Source organism: Carassius gibelio, chromosome B5, assembly GCF_023724105.1.
Source record: "Carassius gibelio isolate Cgi1373 ecotype wild population from Czech Republic chromosome B5, carGib1.2-hapl.c, whole genome shotgun sequence".
Classification (NCBI taxonomy): Eukaryota; Metazoa; Chordata; class Actinopteri; order Cypriniformes; family Cyprinidae; genus Carassius; species Carassius gibelio.
The window spans coordinates 3,241,632-3,267,648 of NC_068400.1; the positions used below are offsets into that span (position 1 = coordinate 3,241,632).

The following is a 26,017-nucleotide window of genomic DNA, read 5'->3' on the forward strand; positions in this document are numbered from 1 at the left end:
TCCCATTCTTGTGGGGCACCTTTTAATGCATTATGGTAACATCTGGGGAGAAAAAAGAAGAAAATCTGCATACTGGGTTAAAGCTCACAGTTACCTTTTTATTGACTAAATAACAAACGTTTCAATCCAAATGGTCTTCCTTAGGCAACTATATGATTGTATTGTAATACTAAAGTATCGCTGTACTCTTGATTTTAACATTTATAATTGTAGACTGTCTAAAAGGGCTGATGTTTATATTTCTGGATTTAGATTTTTAGTCAGACCATGCCATGTTTTTTTGGCCAACCTTTCTAATTCAATACTTAACCTCTTAAGCACAAATGCTATTTTGGGGATTTCCGTTTTTCATTTTCCTACCTAATTTTGAATGCTTCCCTATACTAATGCTACAGTGTAAGCTCAGAAAGTTTGGTATAATTTCAAAGGAAACCCTTTGAAATTACATAAAACACTGTTGAAATTGATAAAAATGACAATATATGCTGTCTGTGTTATAATAAATAGGGAAAAAAACAAGGCGCTTTTTTATTTTATTTGTGTAAACTGAAGTTTGAAATGGTATAACTCAGGCATTGAAGGGGCTGGCAACTTCAGACCAATTGCTTGTGATTCTTCCAACTGTCTGCTATTAGAGGAAAACAGAAATTTCTTTCTATCCTAATCTATGCAAAAGTTATTCTATTCCAACTGAAGGAAGGAATAATACCATTTTTGTATAAAATTTTTGTCTAAATAAGTATGAAGTCATCTTTTGCACACTTGCAGTATGGAATAATGTGATCTCTGTATATTATTTGACAGAAAACACTCAGAAGTTACATAAAAAGCTGCTGTTTGTGACAAATAGTATTATTTATGTTGTTTCACATATGATGAACCATCTCAATACAATGTGCTTTTTTTGTGTGTGGGTTTTCTGAAAGAGAATTGTCATATTACACGATAGCAGCATGCATAAAATTATAAAAAATATCTGGTCTATCACAATCTAAAATAGAATCCACAATCTCCAGATTCATATCGTTTCATTTATGTCTATTCTGCATCGTGTAGAGATTGAGAGACCTTGCCTGTCTCTTTCATATTTCATATTTTGATTTTTTATCAGCGTGTATTTTGGTTTCGGTTTCTATACAGTGTAAACAAGCTCCCCGAAGCTTTTGCGCGAACTTCGGAGCGTCAACAAACTAATTTATGTTTATTCCCCCAGTACTGTACGGATTACTGTACATTCACTGAGATGCGGTCGAACACTGCACAGTTATGAAAATAAACATATTAGCTTATTGCTAGCGAAGCTTCCAAGCCTCAGAATAAAGAATCAAATGTATGAAAGCGAGTAGCACGCGTATAGGCTTACCAGATGCGCGTCCTGACCTCTCCACGGCGAAGTTGGCCACCCGTAACTTGTTTTATGAATATTATGCATTATAAATCCGAAGCGTCGGCCATTAGTAGTTTTTTCCTCGCGTGTCCTTTGTTTAGAAGCAGCCAAAGACTCAGTTTCCCAGACATCATTGCGTCTCCACAAGCGGAAAAGGAGTGGGCACCCAGCTAACACAGTTACGTTGTGACGACGTAACTGGACCAGACCATATTCGTTGCAGCGACGTCCCAAATAACGTTCCAGCGACGTAACTTTGTGATTCCCATATCCGTCGTGGCGACGTTATAGTGGAACGTCGCTGGAACGTGAGGAGTACGTCCCAGCGACCAAACTGGCACGTTATGAGAACGTTACTATAAAGTACCATATTGGTCGCAGCGACGTACCATATAACGTTCCAGTAACGTAACTTTGTGATTCCCATATCCGTCGTAGCGACGTTATAGTGGAACGTCGCTGGAACGTGATGAGTACGTCCCAGCGACCAAACTGTCACGTTATGAGGACGTTCCTATAAAATACCATATTGGTCTCAGCGACGTACCACATAACGTTCCAGTGACGTAACTTTGTGATTCCCATATCCGTCGTGGCGACGTTATAGTGGAACGTCGCTGGAACGTGATGAGTATGTCCTGACGACCAAACTGTCACGTTATGAGGACGTGACATTACAGGATCATATTGGTAATTCATATTTTCACCTCACCATTACCTTGAAATACATAAAGAACTAATAAACTCAATCCATCTCTGGTGCAAAAAATAAACCTTATGAAATCTAATTGTAATCTAATTATAGGGGATTCATGGTTAATACATTAATTACATACATGCAATGCAAACAAATACAAAAACATTACATTCTAATATAAAATAGACAAAAACACGCTGCATTCATTCACAAATCAATATTTATTCAGCACTACTTTGTACAAATACGAAGCCAAAACATTTTGAACATCGCACCTGTTCTTTAACCATGCAAATTGTTACTAAGTTATGAGCACAGAAAACTAAACACATCAATTCATAGATTACACAATATAAACAATAGAAAATTTTTGTCTTAAAGATGGGGAGATGGTTAATGACGTTATTAGTGAAAATTAAAAATAATTATCAGTAAACTTATTGATACAACATAATTTAGTGCAACAAAAAATACATGATAAATAGATATGAAACAATTCAGCAGATACTGCACAGAGATACTGCACAAAGTAAAACTGTGAGTGTCATATATGAGGCTCCTGGTATAAATGTCTGATGGTGATGTGCTTTAATTACATGGCATGCAGGAAAACATTTAGGCTAATTCATGCGCACGATTTTCTATTTCATTCCCTCGATTTGCTAAAACGTGTACACTATTTATACATCAAGAGAACAAATTAGTAAATTGTGCATACGATTTAGCAAATCAATGAAATGTAAAAGTAATCGTGCATGTTTTAGTACATAGAGGGAACGAATTAGTAAATCATGGACATGATTTCTTTCTTTTTCTTGCATGTCATGATCAGGGCTCTGTGCTCACTATCAGAGGATAAAACTAAACAATATAACAATTACCAAAGAACCATAATTCTTGAGCTTCTCAGAAGAAAAACATTCATAAAGCGTAAAGATATGAAAAATGAACAATATAGAGATTTCTATCATCTCTCCTGTATTATTTGTTTTTAAGAAAATGAGCGTACTGACTTTCTCAGAAGAATCTGTGATCTGTGATTACTGACTGTGGAGATGACTCTTTCAGACAGTGCTGAGGAGGCAGAGTTAGGTGCTGGACAGGTGATAGAGAAGAGGAAGAGTGTGTTTCTTACCCCAGCAGCAGAAGACAGGCTCTTCTGAGGGAAGGACAGGAGGCTTGATGCAGTGTTGTGCTGTAGAACAAGGCTTCTTCTCAGCACCTGATCTTCTTCAGAAAAGAGTTCCTCTAGTGTAGAGTCAGACACTCAGATTTCTTGCAAACTGGAATCTTTTAATAACATTTAGCATATTATTGTAGCCATGTTCATTGTTTTTATTATAACACATGGCAAGCTTATAGAAAATTGTTAAACGTGTTCTTCCTCCTCTTCTTCATCCTGGGCCTGCTGTCAACATCCTTCTCTGAGCTGAAAGGGAGGATCATCTTGTTAATGTTGCTCATGTATGTTCACAACCAGTCAAAAATCTGGAATCTTTTCTTTATGGTTTTCAAGAGAAGTCTCTTCTACTCACCAAGGCTAAATTAATTTGATAAAAAATTTTTTTTAAAGTAATTGTAAAAAAAAAAAAAAAAAAAGAAAACAGAAAGAAAGAAATAACAGTTTTCATACTCTTTTTTGGATATACTTAAACATATTTATTGAAATAATTATGAGGCAAAGCTGAATTTTTCAGTAACTTTACTCCAGTCTTCAGTGTCACATGATCTTTTTCATATACTGATATGCTGATCGGGAAACATTGCTGATTATCACAAATCAGTGCTTTTACATGCACCTAATCGCATTATTGCCGCTAAGATCAAAGTGTACATCTGCTCATGACGTACATGATGTAAATCACATCTGCAGTTAGCTTACTACGGTTGTTAGTTCCACTGAACTCTATTGGTAACGAAGGAACTTTTTGAACAAAGTTGGTTTTAGGGAAGCGCACCCCATATTAGAAATGATTTCCAGCATTTCTGGAAAGTTGAATTTTTTCTTCATTATTATTTTATAAAACACAAAGTTCAAAACATTGAAAAAAAGGTAATCTTTTGTAAAATTACAAAAGTCTTCTCTACCACTGGTTTTCAATTTTATGCATTCTTGCTATTAGCCAACCACCCCCAAATAAAATAAATAAATAAAATAAATAATAAATAAATAAATGTAACCGTAGTGTAGACAAAAGTTTGGGCAGCACAACTGTTTTCAACACTGGTAATAATCAGAAAAATGTATTGAGCAGTAAATCATCATATTAGAATGATTTCTGAAGATCATGTGACACTGTAGACTGGAGTAATTAATGCTGAAAATATAGCTGTGCATTATAGAAATAAATTAAACTTTTAAAATATATTTAAAACTTTTGACCAGTTGTGTACATTGCCACATTTAAATGAAAACTCAACTTGTAATAATGCACACATTCTCAAAGAACTTACATTCTGGTGATAACTTCCTTCCCTCACTGCTGTCAGATCCCTTCAGTCATTCCCAGACCTCCTTGTTTTTAATCTTTCCCTCAAATCTACAGAAACAAACATCATTTTACAGACAATTTGGATAAGTCACGAATTGCAATAGTTATATAACTATAATCACAATGCTAAATTATATATATATATATATAATTATAAATATATATTGAATCGGCACACAAGTATCGGGATAGTATTGAATTGGCAGATTAGCATATCATCCCAGCCCTAGTTACTACAGTCAAAACAATGAAACTCTCTTCAAGAGCGCACAATAACTGATATTTAAAACTGTTAAAAGAAAAGGCTCAAAATATTGCACACATATAATACACAACAATATCTCTTCCTTTGGTGTTTTGAACATTTCTGTGAGTAATGCTACACGCTGTGACTCTGTGTTGCTTCAAGTGCATCATTCTGCACTGGTTGTGTTTACGTGCTGCACGCTGTATAGGAGCCATACCCTTTCGTATTATAATACATTAGCACAATGATAGATTCTTGTTCTGTCCCATCTACCACATGTTGCTGCCTTCATTACTGTGCTATAAATTTAAAAGAAATGTATTTTACACACACATACATTATACACACACACACACACACACATATATATAGACGGTTTCAACGGCAACAACAAACAAACGTTACTGCGCATGCGCGCTTTTGTGGACCTAACCTAACCGGTAGACTTCCAAATAGAATCAATAACAACAGCCAAGTCCCTCTGGAGTAGATATTTTTTGATAACAAACAAAATATGTTTGCTGCGTGGATCAGGCGGACTTAATGAAAATGCAAATTCATCCTTTGCCAGCAGGAGATGTTTTAAAGCATAGACATAAAGTGCGAGAAATAGAGGTTTCCCCAGTAACAGCTGTAAACAAAGCAGAGCTACGATCACACGCTGCTTTATCAGGCATATAACATGCAAGTCTTCCTTCAGAAATACAGCGATATAAAAACACCTGTGCCTCGTTTTGATATTTAAACATATAAATGTTAGGAATTATTAAACGTGCAGTACGTAACGTTACTCATGTTTATTCAACGAAGCCTTTTTGAAAATCGATCAGTTTTAAAATTGTGGCGAGTCTCCAAAAATAAATAAATGTATGGGAAACATCCCGCAACACAACCACCTGAGCCCAACTTCAGTCTACTCATCACCTTAACTTTAACTGCGTTTGTAGATGGCATCGCAGCCAGACCGATATACACAACACAGACCGGAAGTTAACTTAGGTCCAGGCGCGTGCCTGGTTTGAGACCAAAGGTTTGGACACACCTTCTCATTCAAAGAGTTTTCTTTATTTTCATGACTATGAAAATTGTAGATTCACACTGAAGGCATCAAAACTATGAATTAACACATGTGGATTTATATATGGAATTATATACATAACAAAAAAGTGTGAAACAACTGAAAATATGTCATACTGTAGGTTCTTCAAAGTATCCACCTTTTGCTTTGATTACTGCTTTGCACACTCTTGGCTTTCTCTTGATGAGCTTCAAGAGGTAGTCACCTGAAATGGTCTTCCAACAGTCTTGAAGGAGTTCCCCGAGAGATGCTTAGCTCTTGTTGGCCCTTTTGCCTTCTGTGTACGGTCCAGCTCACCCCTAAACCATCTGGATTGGGTTCAGGTCCGGTGACTGTGGAGGCCAGGTCATCTGGAGCAGCACCCCATCACTCTCCTTCTTGGTCAAATAGCCCTTGATGCCTTCAGTGTGAATCTACAATTTTCATAGTCATGAAAATAAAGAAAACTCTTTGAATGAGAAGGTGTGTCCAAACTTTTGGTCTTTACTGTAAAATATATATTTTACAGTTTTTTTTTATATATATATATATATATATATATATATACACACACACACACACACACACACACACACACACACACACACACACACTTTTGCACATCCTGTCATACCAGTGACTGGGTGTTACTGCAATAGACTTTGCAGCATTAAGGTTAACGATTAATCGATTATTTGTTCATTAATTTAAACGACGATCGATCATGGAAATGATTGAAAATTGACATCCTTACACAGAAGTATAGAAAATTCTACATTGATTTAAATTTTTTTTTGCAAAAAACGACACTGATATCTTCACTCTTCTCATAGTGACAGCCAATCACATTAGTTTTCTGGTATTGCATGCACTCGATTGGCTTGCGTCTGCGCTTGGGTATTTGCATAAGATGTTCTGACTGGAGGACGGCTGCATTGGCGCTTGAGAAGTCTTCAACTTCTATTTAGAATTAATTTCTAGAATTAATTTCACCATCCTTGACGTCACTTCATTTAAAAGTAAACGAGAGGCGTTGACGCCCCGTGTGATGGGGCGTTATATGTCTGGATACCGCTGCACAAATCTTTCAACCACGAGAAATGTAGTTCCAGCACGGCCTTACATCCAGGACAGCAGAATGGTCAGGATGACCTGAAACACATAACCAACTGAAATCAATTTAAAAGTATTTAGTCTTGCCTGAGTGATGCTGAAACAACCAGGTTTAGTTTTTCACCCAGGAGAAACTGCTTCCTGTGGAACAGTCTCCATGAAGAATGATCTCTTGATCCTGGATCCTTGCTGCCATCCACGCAGAGATGATTTGGAGGATATGTGGTTGTGTCTAAAGGGTAATGAATCAATGTTACAAGAATACTGATAGCAGCACTATTGATCCTGTACCTTATGTAAATGTTTTCAGTACTGAACAAGTCAGGAACCAAATTAGTACCAGTTCTTGAAACCCATCTCTACTTGTAATAGTTGTCTTGTTGCTGCTGCCCAGACTGTCTCTTCCCCTGATGATAAATATATGTGTTCATTTTAAAACAATAAATATTACATTTAAATTACTAGGTGGTAACAAATATATTTCCTTATAAGGAACTCACTGAATCATGGACTCAACTGGTGGTTGTCAGGCCCTAAGAAAGTGAACAATTTGTTTACTTTTTGTGAAACGAAAGTATCAGATCAATTTGAGAATTAAACTAGCATTAAAAAGCATGCATGTGAAAAACACCATCAACACCAATAATGAACAGATGACAGAATTTACAAGCCTGCCACTTGAGGGAGAAAAGGGGAAATTATTAACCCCACATAACGTTACACTGAACATGATTTCGGCAGCCTCGGTCTAATTAACGTTAAACTTTATATTTAACGTTATATCGGTTTATATTCAAGTTCACAGCATGGCTAGCATGAGCATCATCAAGCTCGAGCAGCAGGTATTCAAACAAACTAATTAACGTTACTACGGTTAAAAATTGAATAATTAGAAAGTTAATACTGTTTAGTTTATAGTGATAAATTTCAAATAATTTAAAACAGGTAAGGTTATATTCGATTTTAACAGTTACCGTTACCTTAGACCACCTCTGAGACTGCTTTTGAGCTAATTAACCAAACAGAGCATTTATTTATTAAATTGAAAGAGAAAACCTACAAAAATACAAAACACTACACGTCTTTGATGGCATTTAACGTTATATCAGTTAAAATCTATGAATAAAAGTAGATTTATAGGACTTACCTTTCCTCCGTGTCCGTCTGCTGGAAGTTGACCGTTACAAAATGACGGGCACGCGCACGTCGCGCACTTCACTCAGAAAGTGACGTGCGCTGCTAGTTTAAGGTTTAAATGTTAATTAGTCCCGTACTCTCTTTCATTAACAAACATTATCACCATTTGCTAAGTAAATTGTTTATTTTATTGTTCTTAAACTGATGGCATATATATATATATATATATATATATATATATATATATATATATATATAATTATTTTAACATGCTTGATTAATTTTTTTGTATATTTCCCAAAGAATATGCTGTTCAAATGGTATCTTAATAATAATAATACATCTAGTGCAATAATATTAAAAGTTATCTGAAGACCAGCTGACCACGTCGCTACAACGTCCACAATGGGACTAACTAGCGACGTCTTTTGAGTACGTGCCCACGACGTTTCTGGGAAGTTAGCCAAGATTTTAAAAAATGTAACTTTACCACGACGTCCTCACAACGTTGCCATAAAGTAATGTCGCGCTGACCAAATGACGACTAACTGGCAACGTCCTCACAACGTTCTGTGTTTGCTGGGCAGTCGCTGTCCAGTTCCAGCACCCCCGCGGTGCTGAATCACAGCTTCGATTGGAGGGAACGACTTGTGAATTGCACCTATCAGGACAAATAGCGCTTCACAAAAGAAAACAGACGTCTATAGCAGAAAAAAGGCATTTAGACCCGTCTATATGACTTGAAGATCTTTTCAATAATACAGCCATTGGAGCGCTTTTGCGCACTTGTACAAAACGCTTTATATCTCAGCAATGGAAGCACGCAGAAACGTAAAAATGGTCTTGTTTGAAAGAAGAGATTCTAATCTAAAAGATTATATCGAGTATATAGGTATGCGTGGCTGTTTGCGGCTGACTGAAGCGGTGCAAAATGTATAAATAATAAGGTGAGAAATTTTACATCGCGATTCTGTTGAAGATCATTCGATCTGTGATTGTCACACAATAAAATGATCTACATCATCAGATTCCTGAGAATGAGAGCTTTCTTGTGATATATGACTTGACTGTTTTGTGAAAAATATTTTAAATACACATTCTTACGAAAACGTATTCGCAATCGTTAGATGGAAATTTATGGGGGGGGGAAATATATTTCTTAGCTTAATTTGACTACTTTATGTATCATAAAACCCCAATTAATGGTATTCTTTGTAAAGAAAACACTCTAAGCTTTCAAATGAACCCATTTTTGGCCAAATGCCATATAAGGAAGGATATGCAAATGAGACACAAACATGTGGCATGCTATTTTCGGACCCGGTACCGGGTCTGCATGAATTTTTTTTTTTTTTAGGTATTTACTGTCCAAGGATTTTCACTGGTTGATTATCCATATAGTGATGAAACTGATGAGGATGGTATGGAAAACGAACCTCCCACCCCACACCTGGATGTCATTTTAGGGCAGAATGATATTGGCCCAGATGTTTCAAATCATTTGTACGATTCAGATGAAACTGTTGTGAAAGAAACTTGTGATGAGGCTTCTCCAAGCAACCATTCCAACAATCAATCGGATGATGAACTTGTTCCACCACTGAGACGCACAAAAAGCATTATGGTAAGCCCCAAAACACATTTTAACAATATAATTAACTTGTTTATGTGATAAATTTTGTGCCACTAGTAAGCAAATTTGAATAATTTTATATTTGAATGGGAATCATTCACTTTGAACCTGAATCGATTGTTTTGAACGATTGCTTTTAAAATCTGAATCTAAATGGACTCATTTGAAATTGAATATTGGATTGACATAAACACCTGCAGGAGTGATGTCCAGTGATCAGCGCTCAGGTGTGTGCTTAAAAAAAAAAAAAGATACAACGTGCCCAGTGGTGTAGGCTACTGGTCAGCCAGCATACCGGGAAAAACCCTGGTAGGCCGACGCTATCACTCCCAGACGCCGCAGCCGGTCTCTGTTGCCAAAATCCGGTCGAGTCCTCCTCCTCGCCTGGTGCATTAATTATCAATTAAATAGAGATCACCAACAATCAATCAGTAATCATTTATTAGAGAAGCTCAACTCTTCTTTTCTAAATGATTGCTGATTTTTAATTGATAGGGAGACATTTGTAAGGTGAGGAAGACACTTCGGTAAATTACTGACTAATCTCTCCCTCTCTCTTGAGTAGTTCCATGTCTATGGTAAATGGTAAATGGACTGCATTTATATAGCGCTTTCAACAGACCACATGGCCATCCAAAGCGCTTTACAAGTTGCCTCACATTCACCCATACACACTCATTCACACACCGACTGCAGTGTCAGCCATTCAAGGCTCCATCCAGCTCATCAGGAGCAGCTGGGGTTAGGTGTCTTGCTCAAGGACACCTCCACACTTGGTCAGGTGGAGCCGGGGATTGAACCACCAACCTTCCGGCTTGTAGACAACCTACATGAACCACTGAGCCACTGCCGCCGGGAATGGCACTATATCATTATGATGAATAATTTGCTGTGAAGTCATTAAATTTAAGAATCAAATGCATGAAAACTGAAACGTTACTCTTTTTTTAATAATGTTGTCAACGTTTACCCCACCTGGAAGGCAGTTTGGACATGGGCCTCAGCAGGTGGATGGAGGGGTAATATTGGTCAATAATTTTCATAGGTGTCTAGCTCACCTGACAACCTCTGAATGGTCTCCCTATCAAGTAAAAATACAGCAATCATACAGCAAAATATCTCCATGTCTCCATTTTTGCAGATGGATAGAGTACAAGATTTTACCCACAGTCTCTATGATAGTGACAGCCCAGAGGAGACTACTTTTTTTAAGCCTGAAAGGGATTCACAGAAGCTGAGAAGAAGGTCTTGCCGTCCCGTAAGTCTTTTTTTTGGGGGGGGGTTTCACAATCAACTTTTCATGATTGTGAAAATGTCTGTTGCTCTTGCTAGTGAGTCTGATGGGGATTCTTATAATTTGTAAATTTACTTGTACTGAAAATGGTCCATACAGATTTTTCTTCATTTAGTATCCTGAGCCTGTTCAATCAGTATATTCAGGTTTTTTATATTTAATGTTGCAAAAATAGTTATTAACAGATGTGTGTTTGTTTTTAAAGATTCAGATGAATCTCATGGAATCGGATGACTCAAACTTAGGTAGCGAAGAGGAGTATATTCCAAATCCCATAGATGAAAGCACAGAAAGTGATAGCAGTATGGAATTAACCCTGGGAAAGGAAAAAAAGAACAAAGGTGCATCATCCAGTCAGAGCAAGTTTAAGCCCAGAGAGAGAAGTAGATCCTCCCGAGAGAGTAGAAGCGAGTCCTCCAGACAGAGCAAGTCTAAGCCCAGGGAAAGTGGAAGTAGATCCTCCCGAGAGAGTAGAAGCGAGTCCTCCAGACAGAGCAAGTCTAAGCCCAGGGAAAGTGGAAGTAGATCCTCCAGAGAGAGTAGAAGCGAGTCCTCCAGACAGAGCAAGTCTAAGCCCAGGGAAAGTGGAAGTAGATCCTCCAGAGAGAGTGGAAGCGAGTCCTCCAGACAGAGCAAGTCTAAGCCCAGGGAAAGTGGAAGTAGATCCTCCAGAGAGAGTGGAAGCGAGTCCTCCAGACAGAGCAAGTCTAAGCCCAGGGAAAGTGGAAGTAGATCCTCCAGAGAGAGTGGAAGCGAGTCCTCCAGACAGAGCAAGTCTAAGCCCAGGGAAAGTGGAAGTAGATCCTCCAGAGAGAGTGGAAGCGAGTCCTCCAGACAGAGCAAGTCTAAGCCCAGGGAAAGTGGAAGTAGATCCTCCAGAGAGAGTGGAAGCGAGTCCTCCAGACAGAGCAAGTCTAAGCCCAGGGAAAGTGGAAGTAGATCCTCTAGTCATAGCCAATTTGACTTTAGCCAGAGAAGACTTTTGGAAAGATGTCATGATCCCACACAAAGATTTCCAAATAGCAGAGTTGATGGGAATGAAAAGGAAATCGCAACATATTCTGAAAACAACGTTTCAGTGCCCCTGGAAGAAGAGCAGTATATCATTGTCAGTCCAACTTTAAAGAAAGATGATGGATCCAGAAGCTATAACAAGAAACATTTCTGCTTTTATTGCAGGAAGTTTGTCCAGAAAATGTCAAGACACTTGTGGCGTAAACACCAAGATGAATTGGATGTTGCGAAAGCATTCAGTTTTCCAAAAAACTCAAAGGAAAGAAAACTACAATTGGACTACATACGAAATAAGGGAAATTTCGAGCACAACAGTCATGTTTTGGAAACACAAAAAGGAAAACTAATCCCATGTAAACAACCAGGAAAAAAATCAGAGGGACATAAATTTGCACATTGCATTCACTGCTATGGGCTGTTCTCAAGAAGAGCGATGTGGCGGCATTTCAAGGTCTGCAGCTTCAAACCCGAAAGTACTAAACCAGGTAAAAATAGAGTTCAGGCATTGTGTGCTTTCGCTGAACCTTCTCCATCGGAATATACAGACGCGTATTGGAAGTTCTTGAGTGTAATGATTCAGGACAAGATTGCAGTTGCAATTAAAGGAGACAACTGCATCCTCAATTATGGTTTCAGGTTGTTCAAAAAGAATGAGAAGATAGTCAGTCAACACCAGTATATACGCCAAAAACTGAGAGAACTTGGCAGGCTTTTATTGGAAGCTAAAAAAATCACACATGTGAAGACCATTCAAGAACTCATCAAACCTGAACAGTACTCCCAGGTTGTCAGAGCTGCAAAGAACCTATCTGGATTCAGTGAGGAAACTGGCATATACCAATGTCCCTCTCTTGCACGCAAGGTAGGGCACAGCCTGCATTCGTTGGCTATGTTTATCAAGTCTGAAGGACTGAAAAAGAAAGATAAAGAAACCATTAAAGATGCTGAGGAGTTTGCACAGTTGTATTTAGAGAGTTGGAGGTTTGATATTGCAGGCCAGGCATTAACCCAGCTTAACCGGGCCAAATGGAATGCACCGCAACTTTTACCTCTTGCACAAGATATCCAAAGGCTACATTGCTATCTAGAAGAAAAACTGCAGCAACATCTCAAAGATTTAAAAGAACATCGTTCATCCACAAATTGGAAGGAACTTGCAAAAGTAACGCTGACTCAAGTTATGCTTTTTAATCGGCGGAGAGCAGGTGAAGTGTCCCGAATGCGCCTGTCTGCATACTTATCGAAGGACACATCAGAGGAACAGGGAGATGTAAATTTGGCCCTCACAGCGCTTGAGCAGAAGCTCTGCAGGCATTTTGTGCGAATAGCAATTGTTGGAAAAAGAGGAAGGAAGGTTCCTGTTCTTCTAACCCCATCAATGAGAGAATCACTTGATGCTCTTACTGAGAGCAGAGAAGAATGTGGGGTGCTGAAGGACAATGAATATCTGTTTGCATTGCCACAATCTGACCATTACCTCAGGGCTTGTGACTGCTTGAGGCAATTTGTCAGTGAATGTGCAGACATAAAAAATCCTCAAGCGCTAACATCAATTCAACTGAGGAAACATATTGCTACCCTGTCTACTGTTCTGAACCTTAAAACCACCGAGCTCGACCAGTTGGCAGACTTCCTTGGTCATAATATCGCTGTTCACAGGAAACACTACAGGCTCCCAGAAAGCACCCTACAATTAGCCAAAGTAAGTAAAGTCCTTCTGGCAATGGAACAAGGACGCCTAGGAGATTACAAAGGAAAGAGCCTCGATGAAATACAAGTCGATGTAAATGGTAATTAACTTTATATTCTTGAAGGCACAATATATGACATTTAGTCTTCCACATTCAGAAAACAACTATTTACCATGTAAAACATAGGGCAGTAATGGTGACGGGATGAGATATAATACTACTGTTGTATACTCTTGCAGATTGCCCATAGTTTCAGCTTTCCAAAATCATTTTTTTTTTTATCAATTATCATTTTAGAGACCATCGACATGGAGGGACCTTTAGCAGAGGACATTGAAGGTATGTGTATACAATGTTCCTAAATTGATTCTAAATGATCCGTTTTAGATATTTTGTGTATTGTATTCTTAAGTTATTTCCCTCTCCAGATGTCAGTATGCTAGGAGAAGATGGGTCAGATGATGAGGTCAGCATGTCATCCACGCAAGAATGTACCTCCACATCACAAAGTCAAAACCAGGGAGTGTCTGCCACCGGTGAGCTTGAACGCAATTCTTACCTTTCATGCATTTCACACAGCACATTGCAAAAATTTGAAAATCAACAACTCCACCTCCCTCCTTTGTCCCACCCACCTCTTTCTCCTGCAACTCTGTCAGGAGACCTGTCCGATGCAGAGGCTGCACAATCAGTCAAACACAACCCCAGTTTTAAAACTGAACACTGAGTCAGTACTGCCTGAAATTACAAGTAACATTAACTTTGAGGTTAGCATGAACCCACCTGTTGCTTATAGGTTGCTCTAATCTCTCGGCACGGACTTCATACAGGGATAGCACAGCTACTCCAACACGTCCCTGTCACTACAGAACATCTGGAATGTGCGCGATAAGGTCTGCAGACTTGGTCTGCTTCATGGCAGTAAACAGACTCCACGGTTGTCCGCATTGCTGAGCAGTGACCACACTTGCACTGCAAAGGGTTGCCGACCCTCTCCTCACTGTCAACTCCGTCCGGAGCCGCTGCAGCTCCCTCAACTTCTGCAAAAACAGGTCTCAACCCTCCTCCTCATCACTGGCTCAAACGCATATGCCATTGGGTTAGATGACATCAAATAAACTCGTACAGCCTTGTCTTTTTGACATGTTTCCTCCTCATCTGTGTACTCATACTCGACTCGCTGTAACTGTGTACTCGTACACAGTTGAGGAGGAAATATGTTTGAGTAGCCGTGCAATCCCTGCGTGAAGTCTGCTCTGTGAGATTGGAGCAACCTATAAACAGTAGGTGAGGGCACACTAACCTAAACGTTAATGCTATTTGTAAAGTCAGTAAAAACAGTTGCTTTCTGTCTGATGAAATCAGTTCATCTTATATTGTCCAACATACAATCTTTTCGCCGCACAGCTACTTCAGCAATAGTGGACTGCGTGGGACAGTCTGTTGTCCATACACTATATGAGGAAATATACTGCTTGAGGGCCACTATCCTTTAGGTCTTAGATGTTTCCCTGCTGCAGCACACCTGATTCATTGTGCAGAGCTTGGCAACAAGCTGTTTGATCTATTTAATTTGAATCAGGTGTGTTGAAGCAGCAAAACATCTCAGACCTGCAGAATAGGGGCCCTTGAGGACTGGAGTTGCCCATCCCTGGGCTAACATGACAACTAATATTTTCACATCACTAGTCACTTGAAAAGAATTTAGGACGATAGGAGACGGGATGAAATAAACTGTGTCTCTCTTTAAGAGACACAAATCCCATATACTGACTTCTTGTTAAGTGCCTTGAGATGGCATCTGTTGTGAATCGGCGCCATATAAATAAACTGAATTGAAAATTGAATTGAATATACTAAATTATTTTATAAAATAAAACAACCACTGTACTGACGGCTATTACATATTTCATGTAGTGTATACTAGGGCTAAACGATATATCGTTATCGTACCTATATCTAGATATGAGCTTTCAAGATATTACTATCGAAAAAAGCAACGATATAGACGATATAGATTTCCCCTCTCCACACTCACTGTGTGCATACAACTCTGGCAGTCACAACAAACATCAGTTTTACGTGTGCCCTTGACTGCAGCGCTAAAGTCAGCGCGCACACACTAGGGACGTGGGAACTATATTGTGAGAGGGGGGACGGCGTTTCCATGGTGACGCGACATTGCTTGTCACATGACACACTGCAGCAAAAACAGCGCTGAATGAATGATGATATGCTTTTGTCATTTTTTCTTTTTTTATTCAGAATATTCACAAATGTGTTAGCTATGGCATGAAATATCTGATATTCCGATGGTCAAATACATGCAAGTGGAAGTATATTGTTGTTTAAACACCTTTATTACAATTGCGTTAGTTGAGCTGTATGCGCGATGGGCACCGCCGTGTTAGTTTGTGCCGCAGACGCAGTTCAGAGAATCGGATCTGTTTGATTTACAACCTCTATGTTTACAACACGTGAATTCATCCACTTCTCCCGAAATACTAAAAAAGTAAGTGGCTGGTGAACTGGGAATAGAATATGTAAACACTGAAGTTACTTACACAATGTGTCTCTGATATGAATAAAACGTGTCCAATTATAATGGAAAGGATTATTATTACCTCTTCCATAGACATCAGTGTGTATTTTAAAAACTCTAAATGTATTGTTTTTTTAGTACTTATGTGAATTTATATGTTTGAAACCGAAAATAAACAGTATGTGGTTGAAAACACTGAAAAGTTGTGATATATGACAGCTCTGAGCGCGCCTGTCTCAGTTGATTATGTGATGCACTTGATCGTACGCTCCAGGAACCAGCCTAGACTGATTACACCTGTGTGATCATATGTGCGAAAGGCTTAAAAACAACAATTTTTGAAATGTAGGCTTAAATCAAACACATTTTAATTCAGATTCTATATATATATATATATATATATATATACACATACATACACACACACACACACACTGGGGCTCAAAAGTTTGGGCACCCTTTGCAGAATCTGTGAAAATGAGTAATTTTCAAAAAATAAGAGTTCCCCTGTTCCAACGTCTATGCACACTGTACAGAGACGGCGGATGAATTAGAAAGAAAGAAAATGAGTGCGGGAGATAATGCGGCCGGTGGCAGTGCAGAATATGACTTGGTTCCAAAACATAAATCATCTTCCATAATTTGGAAGTATTTTGGTTTCAGAAAAGACGATGTAAACCAGAGTGACGTGTTGTGCAGGTCGTGCTTAGCAAAATAACACGTAGTCATATCGTATTGTATCGAGATATCTGGCAGGATAATCGAGATATGAAATTTTGTCCATATCTTTCAGCCCTAGTGTATACTACAATAAAGTTATTTCTTTGTCCAGATGTCAGTATGCCAAGAGAAGAGGGGTCAGAAGATGAGGTCAGCATGTCATCCCTGCAAGAATGTTCCTCCACATCACAAGTCCAAAACCGAAGTGTGTCTGCAAAAAAGAGAGGTAAGCTTTGGGGCTTGCACTCTCTTTTGGGCCAGAGCTGCTCATTTATTTTTAAGGGCTTTTACTTTGCTTCCTTGACTCAACACTTGAAATATGTCTGTCCCTCCTTATTGTCTGGTGCCACAAGCCTGACAGTGGCTTGAAAGAAGCTGTTGCAGGAAGAGACCTTGTGAGCCTGCATTGTCGCAGGTTTTAGGGTTGGGGAAAGACTGGCATCATCACCTTTATATCAATAAGAAGTCTGTTGTATTTAAAAAAAAAAAAAAAAAAATCTTTAACACTTTATGGAGTTACTCAGGGAAAAATGCTTGCATTTCCTCCAACAACAGACGTGTACAGAGACCAGTTGAAAAACTCAAACCTCCACATGCAGCTGACTTTATTCAATGACCTTTTAAAAGTGCCTTATAAATAGAAAATATTATCATTATTATTGTTTTTATTATTATTATTATTATTATTATTTTGTGAAATGCAAGAAAGAATAAAATTGCTTTAAGTGAGAGAGTCTGTGTTTATACTCGAGTTTAGGGTAAAAGCATCCTGTTGCAGTTTCTTTTACAGAATTATAATGTAATGCCGTCAGAAGTACAATGAGCCACTGCAAACCACTCAGTTTAATAAATACAACACGCAAAGAAAAAGAATGCAATCAAAACAGTTAACTATAAAGTTAAAAAGCAAAACTAAACAGAATGCATCTGAGCAGGCACTCCTTCGTTGCTTTCTGCCTTTCGTTAACCTGTTGCAGCTCTTCCTTCAGCCAGTTGTTGGTCGTTCTCAGGGTGGTTTTGGCAAAAGAGAGAGCACGGGGCTTGGAGAAGCTGGCAGCACAGGGGGGCTGGGGTTTTTCCACCGATTCATGCACTCTTTCAGCAATGAGACCCAAACATCCGTAGACTCGTGATCACTCTGGCCAATCACAAGAGAGTACATCCACTTAGCTGCGTTTGCGTAGCTGGGTAGCACGTCAGGTCCGAAGAGGTGCCCATCAAGCTGCATAATTAAGGATTAATTTGCTTTTTTTTTTTTTACCAAACCAGTGTATAAAATGAATTATAATCTCAGTCATGTTATTATGAAGAGTTGTTTATTCCATCAAATAAGAACTTTATTTATTTACATTGTTAACAGTGCAATGTCTGCAGTGTTCTCTCACTCTCCACTGAAATCTGTGTGCTCAGCGTGAAGTCCACCTTTACTTATAGTGGTAATCCCAGAAATGGTTCCTGTCCTCTGAAAAACAGAGGCATTTTCAGTGTTGTGTCCACCAGATTAGAATATAAAGAACAAATGTATCAATTTCTGTACATCTCAAATACCAGTCTGATTTATCACAAGCAAGGTAAATGGCACAAATAGATCATTACCGTAATGAGAGAGGAAGCCAGCTGTGCTTCGAACTTTCTCATGTTCAGTATCTCCTTCTTTGGCATTCTGAGAGCATAGGCTGTGCTGCTTGTAGAGGAGCCAGGCGTTGACTACAGCAAGGGTGATTGTGTGCCAGAAGATGTACATGTACCACCGCCAGGATTTCAGTGCATACTTGTGTTTTGCTGTAAATGAGTCCAACAAATCCACACCTCCCATGTATTTATTGTAGATGCCCACAATGGAAGCCTTTCTAACGTCAATGTAGGTTTTGGCGGCTTTGTCCCAGTGTTGAATCTCCTGAACAGGTTCTGGTCCAGCGAAGGATGACACAAGTGTCACCGCCCTGTTGTTGTACCATTTTTACTGCACAGATGTTGTTTCCCCTCCACTCTGTGGTCAAAGCTTCCTCTGCCCTTCTTCTTCAAGCTCTTCACATGTAAATGTTACAGTTAGATGGGTAGATGCACTTGCCTGGCCTTTCCCACATAATGGATTCCTTGCTCAAGGAGCTTCACTACCAGTGGAACGGAGGTGAAGTAATTATCTGCCTAGATCTTGTTGTGTTGACCCTTTGGAAATGTGGAGGCAAGCTTCATTACAACATCACCTGACAATTCACCTGTCATCACCTGACACCCTGAGATTCCAGCTTTCACCCATACTTTAAAGCCTCATGAGCGTAGATTACCTTGCATATACTTCTTGATGCTGCTGAACTTCCCGTTGAAGGGTATCATCATCTTGTCCATGGAATGTGCTCTTCTGGTACCACCTGCAGGCAGTTTTCTCTGAGTGAATCAAGCCGTGGTCTGAGTTTCCAGAGTTTGTCCCTCTTTTCAGTCTCTGGCATGGTTAAATTGTTTACAAAATGTAATGTTCCATCCTCAGGTACATACCCAATGCTGCCTGTATTTCTTTTGTATTAGTGTTGACTGATCTTTCGTCATTTTGAATGCTGTACTCATTCGTATTTGTTGCCAGAGCTTGAACCAAATCTTCTGACACAAACTTTTGGAAGTATTGCAGTGGTGTGTGGAGGGAGGTGACATCATCTGTGAGAGCTTGACCAGAGAAATCAGTGACGTCTGTCATATGGCTTGATGTATTTATTTGATTGCCCGGGCTCAATATTCACATTAGCTGGACAATCGGTAGGTTCTTGGTTTTCTTTGTCCACATGAGACATCAATATCTGATTCTTTATCACTTGCATCAGTGTCGTCAAAATCGATGTCCACATCACTTTCTCCTTTTTGGATGATGGCCATTAACATTGTGCACATTGTACCGAGGATTTCTCCTTGCTGGTGGCATTCTGAAATGAAAAGATAAAATTTGAGACAAATGTACATTCTATAAACAAATAGCACACATGCCTCATTATGACGTGTTCACACTTTGGACTGAAGCAGCCTATTCACACATCTCACCGGTCACACTATACCTAATGGCTCACCTATAGTAGACTGTGATTGTAATCCTTACAGGAATGCATTCAGCATCCAGTTTACAACAAAATCTAACAGTGATGAACATTTACACCTGTGCCAGAACAAAGCACCAGGAGCATCCCGCACAACTTGGAGGATTGGCCAGGTGTGGCCAGGTGTCTCTTGCAAAAGACCTGGTTAAATAAAGGTTATAGGCCTAATGATAATAAGCACTTTGAATATAAATTGATAAGAACATTTTGTTTATCAGTAGACTAAGAAAGGGCAGATTTGCACAAACAGAATGTTTTTGTTAGAAAGTCATGCAGAATATGATAGCAAATTATAATGTTTAGATATGGAAATAAATCTTTTAACTTTAGTCTCTAATACAGTATAGAATATGTAATCCGATATAAAGCTAAAGGGTATAAAGCTTAAATCATGTATAATTTGTTGTGAATATTTTCATTTAAGTTCCCCTCAAGATGTTCCTCTTAAATACAGGGCAATTATGACTGCCACTCTCATCCAACATTGTAATATTGCAACATTTATAAAACAAACTCCAAACAAAATGTAGGGTATATTTTCAACATTTACTGTATATGTCCTTGTTATAGACACTGTAATAAACTGAAAAAATTATTCCAAGCATTTTACTTACTTGAAGATGAATCCAGTCCAGTAAATCAAAGGGATGTTGCTTCATCAGAAAGTTGTAAGATGTGCCACTTCTTGACTTAAGGGTGGGCTTTGTATACAAATCCTGGATCCAATTACATGGTGGGAATAAAATGTAGGACCCACAGATCATATTGATGTGGTTGTATAAACAAACAAACAATAAAAAAAAAGATAAAAGGGGTTTTGGGGAGTAACCACAAATGTTGTAATACTGAAACAGTGGGTCTTACGGGGTTAAGTAAGATTAAAATTTATTCATAAAAGAAAACCTACAATGTTTTTATTTGTTTTTTTTTTTGCCTAAATAGGAAAACAAACGGCCGTCAAAAGAAGCTGGACCCCAGACGAGTGTGCTGCAGTGGACACACATTTGAGGAGATTTATTGTAATGAATCAAGTTCCTGGTAAAGAAGAGTGTCAGCGCTGTATTACTGCAGAACCTCAAGCTCTCAGAAACAGGGACTGGAAAGCAGTTAAATATTATGTTAAAAATCGCATTACAGCCCTGAGAAGAAAAGTCTAGTGTACCTAATGGAACTGAGGTAAAACCAAAACATTAGAGGTAGGATCTTAAAATGTTTTGTATTTGGTTGTGTTCTGTTGTAACCTTGTTGTTGTTGTTGTTGTTGTAGGGGTTTGCTCAGGTTTTATGGCTGTCCAGTGGCCTACAAATATACAGTTATACAATATACAGTTCTTATTTAATTAAATTTTTTATTTGATGGATGTAGGATGGATGTTGGATGGATATTGAATAGATGTTTGATGGATGGATGGATGTTGGATGGAAGTTCGAGAGCTGGGTGGATGTAGGATAGATGATGGATGAATGTTGGATGGATGTAGGGTAGATGATGGCTGGATGGATGTTGGATGGATGTAGGGTAGATGATGGATGGATGGATGTTGGATGGATGTAGGGTAGATGTTTGATGGATGGATGTTGGATGGATGTAGGGTAGATGTTGGATGGATGGATGTAGGGTAGATGATGGCTGGATGGATGTAGGGTAGATGTTGGATGGATGGATGTAGGGTAGATGATGGCTTGATGGATGGATGTTGAACAGATGTTGGATATATGGATGGATCTTGAATAGATGTTGGACATATGGATGGATGGATGGATGGATGTTGGATGGATGTTCGAGAGCTGGGTGGATGTAGGATAGATGATGGATGTTGGATGGATGAATGTCGGATGAATGTAGGGTAGATGATGGATGGATGGATGTAGGGTAGATGTTGGATGGATGGATGGATGTTGGATGGATGTAGGGTAGATGATGGCTGGATGGATGTTGGATGGATGTAAGGTAGATGTTGGATGGATGGATGTTGGATGGATGTAGGATGGATGTAGGGTAGATGATGGCTGGATGGATGTTGGATGGATGTAGGGTAGATGTTGGATGGATGGATGTTGAATGGATGTAGGGTAGATGATGGCTTGATGGATGGATGTTGAACAGATGTTGGATATATGGATGGATGTTGGATGTGTGGATGTTGGATGGATATTGATATATTCTTATTTATTTTAATGCATTTATTTATTTTAGGGCCTAAACACTGAAAGTGTGTGGGGCATATGTTAAATATTTCAAAGGATTTTTCATTTCTTTAAATATCTCTGTATCATTATTTCAAAATTTGAGGCTTCACTGGAAAGAACAACTTGTGTTAACATGACATTATGGATGCAGTCCAATATAACATATAATTTCAATGCCTATATAAGAGAAACTGTTGGGTTTACATAAAAGTTCAGGCTGATGTTGTTCAAACATTGAGTGCAGATTGTACAAACCTAGACATTAAATTAATAATTTGTTTTAATCATTTCATAAAAAGTTTATTGACTGACAACTGTGTGGCATAAACTTTGTCATTACAATAAAATTGGTCATTTCAGTTTTGTTATAAAACTGTCTTTGAAGCCGTATGTCTTGTAATCTGTAAAGGCAGATGGAAAGTTTCACATATATACATAGTTACTCATTACAAAAATAACTATTTTAGTCCAAAATAAGGGAACTGGGAGTAATAATAAAGGCTGTTGTCAGCAGCTGCAGATAGTGACCTTGGGCCCCATTAACATATAAAAACTTGGTATATATGTGTGTATGTGGGCGGACCTCTCAAGTCGGCAATCCTAGAAACGTTCCCCACAAGGGGCCAAATACCTTTTTCGACAAAACTTTAGAAATTTATCAAATTGAAGTGATATTAATGATTGAGATTTTTTTTTAGATCTAATGTTGTTTTTATAGCAGTGTAGGACCACTGGAAAGGGTGGATCCCACAACGCATAAAAAAACTGGTGGGCCCCATGAGTGGGCCTGCGCAAGAATGTGTGTGTGTGTGTGTGTGTGATTGGGTGTGTTAGGCTGTGAGTGTGTGTGTGTGTTCATTGGGTGTTTGCTGCTCTGCTCGTCCCTCAGGATGTGGAGAGATGCTAAAAATCTTGCTGCTAAATTGGAGCATTTGGCTTCTTCGCCAAGGATGAATCTAAGTTTTTGGGTTGGATTACAGGTGTTAAATTGGGGAAATATCTTATTCATTTTGGGGTAATATTGGTCTCTGATGTGTTCGTATTTGGGGCATTCTGTGAGGAAGTGCAGCTCGGTCTCCGGCACTCCCAGAATGCAGTGCGAGCAGAGTCTGTCCTCCCGGGAGAGCCAGGTCTGTCTGCGCCGGCCCGTCTCGATGGCCAGGCTGTGCTCGCTGAGTCTGTACATCGTCAGGGTTTTCCTGAGTTTCACATCATTCACTGCGCTCAGGTAGCTCACAACAGTGTACTCTCGATTTAGTGCCGAATAACATTCCAGTTTGTGTTGGTTTTGAATGGTGTTTGTCCAATGGGTGATGTACTTGTCTTGTTCTGTGTTGATAATTTGTGCAGGCCGAATGTGTGTGAGTGTGTGTGTGTGCTGAGGCGAGCTGATCTCTGCAGGAGAGAGCTCAGTCAGTCTCAGCAAAAGCTGGCACAGGGGACTCCTCGTTACGATCAGCTCTTGGTGTTTGAGGGCTTGATAATGGTACGTGTTGGGATCGCTTGTTTTCAGTTGTTTCCAGAATTTGATGGCTCGTTTTTGGATGTTTAGGAGGAGAGGGTATTGGCCTAATTCTGCCCTGCATCCGTTGTTTGGTGTTTTTCTTTGGACTTTCTTTTACAGAAATCTAATTGTAGAGTTTCAATCGGATGTTTTTCCCAATTAAAAAAATCTAATTTTATAGAAGGACCCCACACTTCACTGCCATATAAAACAATTGGTTCAATTATTGATTTGAAAAGTTTGAGCCAAATTTGGATTGGGATGTCAATTTTGATTGATCGTTTTATGGCATAGAAAGCCCTCTGAGCTTTCTCTTTGAGTTCATTCACAGCCAAAGTAAAGTTACCAGTTGGAGTTATTTTCAGGCCGAAGTAGGTGTATGCTTTTGTGCTCTCAATGGTTCTGTGTGAGAGTGTGAATGTGTGTGTTGGTCCCTGAGATCTGGAGCGTTTCTGGAACGTCATGACTCTAGTCTTCTGGAGGTTGACGGTCAGGGCCCAGGACTGACAGTAATCCTCCAGCAGATCCAGGCTGTCCTTGAAAGGGAGCATGTTCTAACATATTGGCCAATTGGTTGATGTAAATGTTGAAGAGGGTGGGGCTTAAACTGCATCCCTGTCTCACTCCGCGCCCCTGGGGGAAAGATTTGGTTCTTTGGTTTCCAATTTTGACAGCGCATTGGCTGGCTGTGTACATCGATTTGATCAAATCATAGAATTTCCCCCCTACTCCACTGTCAATAGGCTTTAGGTATAATCCTTCGTGCCAGATTGAATCAAATGCTTTCTTGAAATCAACGAAACAAGCAAAAATTTGTTCTTTGTTTTGATGTAAATATTTGTCAATTAGTGTTTGTAATGTAAAAATGTGATCGGAATGCGACATTTTGGAAGAAAGCCAATTTGGGATTTACTCAAGGCATTGTGCTTCATAAGGAAGTGTAAAAGTCTGGCGTTTAAGATGCTGCAGAGAACCTTCCCCAATTTACTGTTCACACAGATGCCCCGGTAGTTGTTGGGGTCTAGTTTGTCTCCGCTCTTGTGGATGGGGCTGATGAGGCCCTTGTTCCAGATCTCAGGGAAGAACCCTACAAACAGAACATCATTGAACAGTTTGAGCATGGCCAGTCTGAAGCTTTGGTCTGTGTGTTTCAGCATCTCGTTCAGGATGCTGTCTACACCAGAGGCTTTCTTGGACTCAAGTTGGTTTGTTTTAATTGATCTTTCCAAATTGTCTAGTTTATTAATTATTTCATTTTGATTAGAATTTTGAATTTCAGTTGGGGTGTATAATTCCTGGAAGTGGTTTTTCCACTTCTCCCCATCTTGGATTGCCAGAACTTCTTGATTTGGTTTGTATAGCAATTTCCATTTATCCCAAAATTTGTGTGAGTTTATAGATTTTTCAATTTCTTCAAACTGGCTTTGCAAAAACTGTGCTTTTTTCCGCCGGAGTGTGGCTTTATACTGTTATACTGAGGTTTTTTTCTCAGAGCCTTACAGTACAAATCAAACCATTTGTCAGTATCTAAATATTTTTTCTTTGGTTTAACAATTGCCAAATGACTTTTTTGTGCTGTTTTGTAGAATATGTTGTTTAGGTCTTGTACTTCCTGATCGATGCCGAATTGGTTTTTAGGGTATTCCTGTATTTGGAATGAATGTATGAGGGATTGTATTTCTGAAGATTCAACGGCAGTGCTGTAATTACTGGCACTGGTTTCTGTTTCATCACAGTTTTGTCTGCTGGGGTGAGAAGAGTATAAGTGGTTATTGCCTGTGATGAATCTGCTACCGTGCGATTCGATGAAATCTAATTCTGCTCCTGTTCTGGCGTTTAGATCGCCCATAAGCAGCACATTTCCCTGGGCCTGGAAATGGCTGATTTCTCTCTCTATGTTCTGGAAAGTTTCCTCTTGGAAATACGGAGACTCGAGGGGTGGAATGTAAACTGCACAAAGGAAAACAGGCTTAGATGCTGATATCATTCCTTTTTGTATTTTTAGCCACAGGTGATGTTGTTCTTTTTTTTATTAGTTCTATGGGCAATTCAGATCTCTCTCTCTCTCTCTCTCTCTCTCTCTCTCTCTCTCGTGCACGTGCGTGTGCGTTTGTTGCGTGAGCGTTTGTTGGGTGAGCGTTGAGAGCGCGTGGTAAGTGTGAATGGTTTATGCCCGCTGTGGCGAAAATTTCCTTTTTCTTCTTTCAATTCTTTAAT

The 26,017-nt window shown here is 39.1% G+C and overlaps 1 protein-coding gene and 2 long non-coding RNA genes across 9 annotated transcripts in view; 1 reads left to right on the forward strand and 2 right to left on the reverse strand.

The window, feature by feature from the left end:
- The window catches only part of LOC127957452 (uncharacterized), a 32,655-nt gene extending 9,534 nt beyond the window's left edge, over positions 1–23,121 (forward strand). The window contains exons 4-10 of the mRNA XM_052555988.1: positions 9,488–9,754; positions 10,905–11,021; positions 11,263–13,861; positions 14,060–14,101; positions 14,191–14,298; positions 17,137–17,250; positions 21,050–23,121. Of these exons, the coding sequence (XP_052411948.1) occupies positions 9,488–9,754; positions 10,905–11,021; positions 11,263–13,861; positions 14,060–14,101; positions 14,191–14,298; positions 17,137–17,250; positions 21,050–21,264 (3,462 nt within the window). The 3' untranslated portion in view covers positions 21,265–23,121. The remainder of the gene's footprint in view (positions 1–9,487; positions 9,755–10,904; positions 11,022–11,262; positions 13,862–14,059; positions 14,102–14,190; positions 14,299–17,136; positions 17,251–21,049) is intronic.
- Positions 1,887–8,344, reverse strand: LOC127958241 (uncharacterized). Of its 7 annotated transcripts, XR_008153996.1 has the most exons (7): positions 8,141–8,344; positions 7,494–7,526; positions 7,334–7,400; positions 7,118–7,225; positions 6,107–7,032; positions 4,539–4,624; positions 1,889–3,513 (listed from the first exon to the last, which is right to left on the reverse strand). It is a non-coding gene; the product is annotated as an uncharacterized LOC127958241 (long non-coding RNA). The 7 variants fall into 7 exon arrangements; XR_008154001.1 differs by lacking the exon at positions 8,141–8,344 and having other exon boundaries at positions 1,887–3,624; positions 7,494–8,134; XR_008154000.1 differs by lacking the exon at positions 8,141–8,344 and having other exon boundaries at positions 1,887–3,506; positions 4,535–4,624; positions 7,494–8,134.
- LOC127958243 (uncharacterized) lies at positions 18,093–19,726 on the reverse strand. Its single transcript, XR_008154002.1, has 3 exons — positions 18,621–19,726; positions 18,374–18,486; positions 18,093–18,246 (listed from the first exon to the last, which is right to left on the reverse strand). It is a non-coding gene; the product is annotated as an uncharacterized LOC127958243 (long non-coding RNA).
- Positions 23,122–26,017: the final 2,896 nt, after the last annotated feature.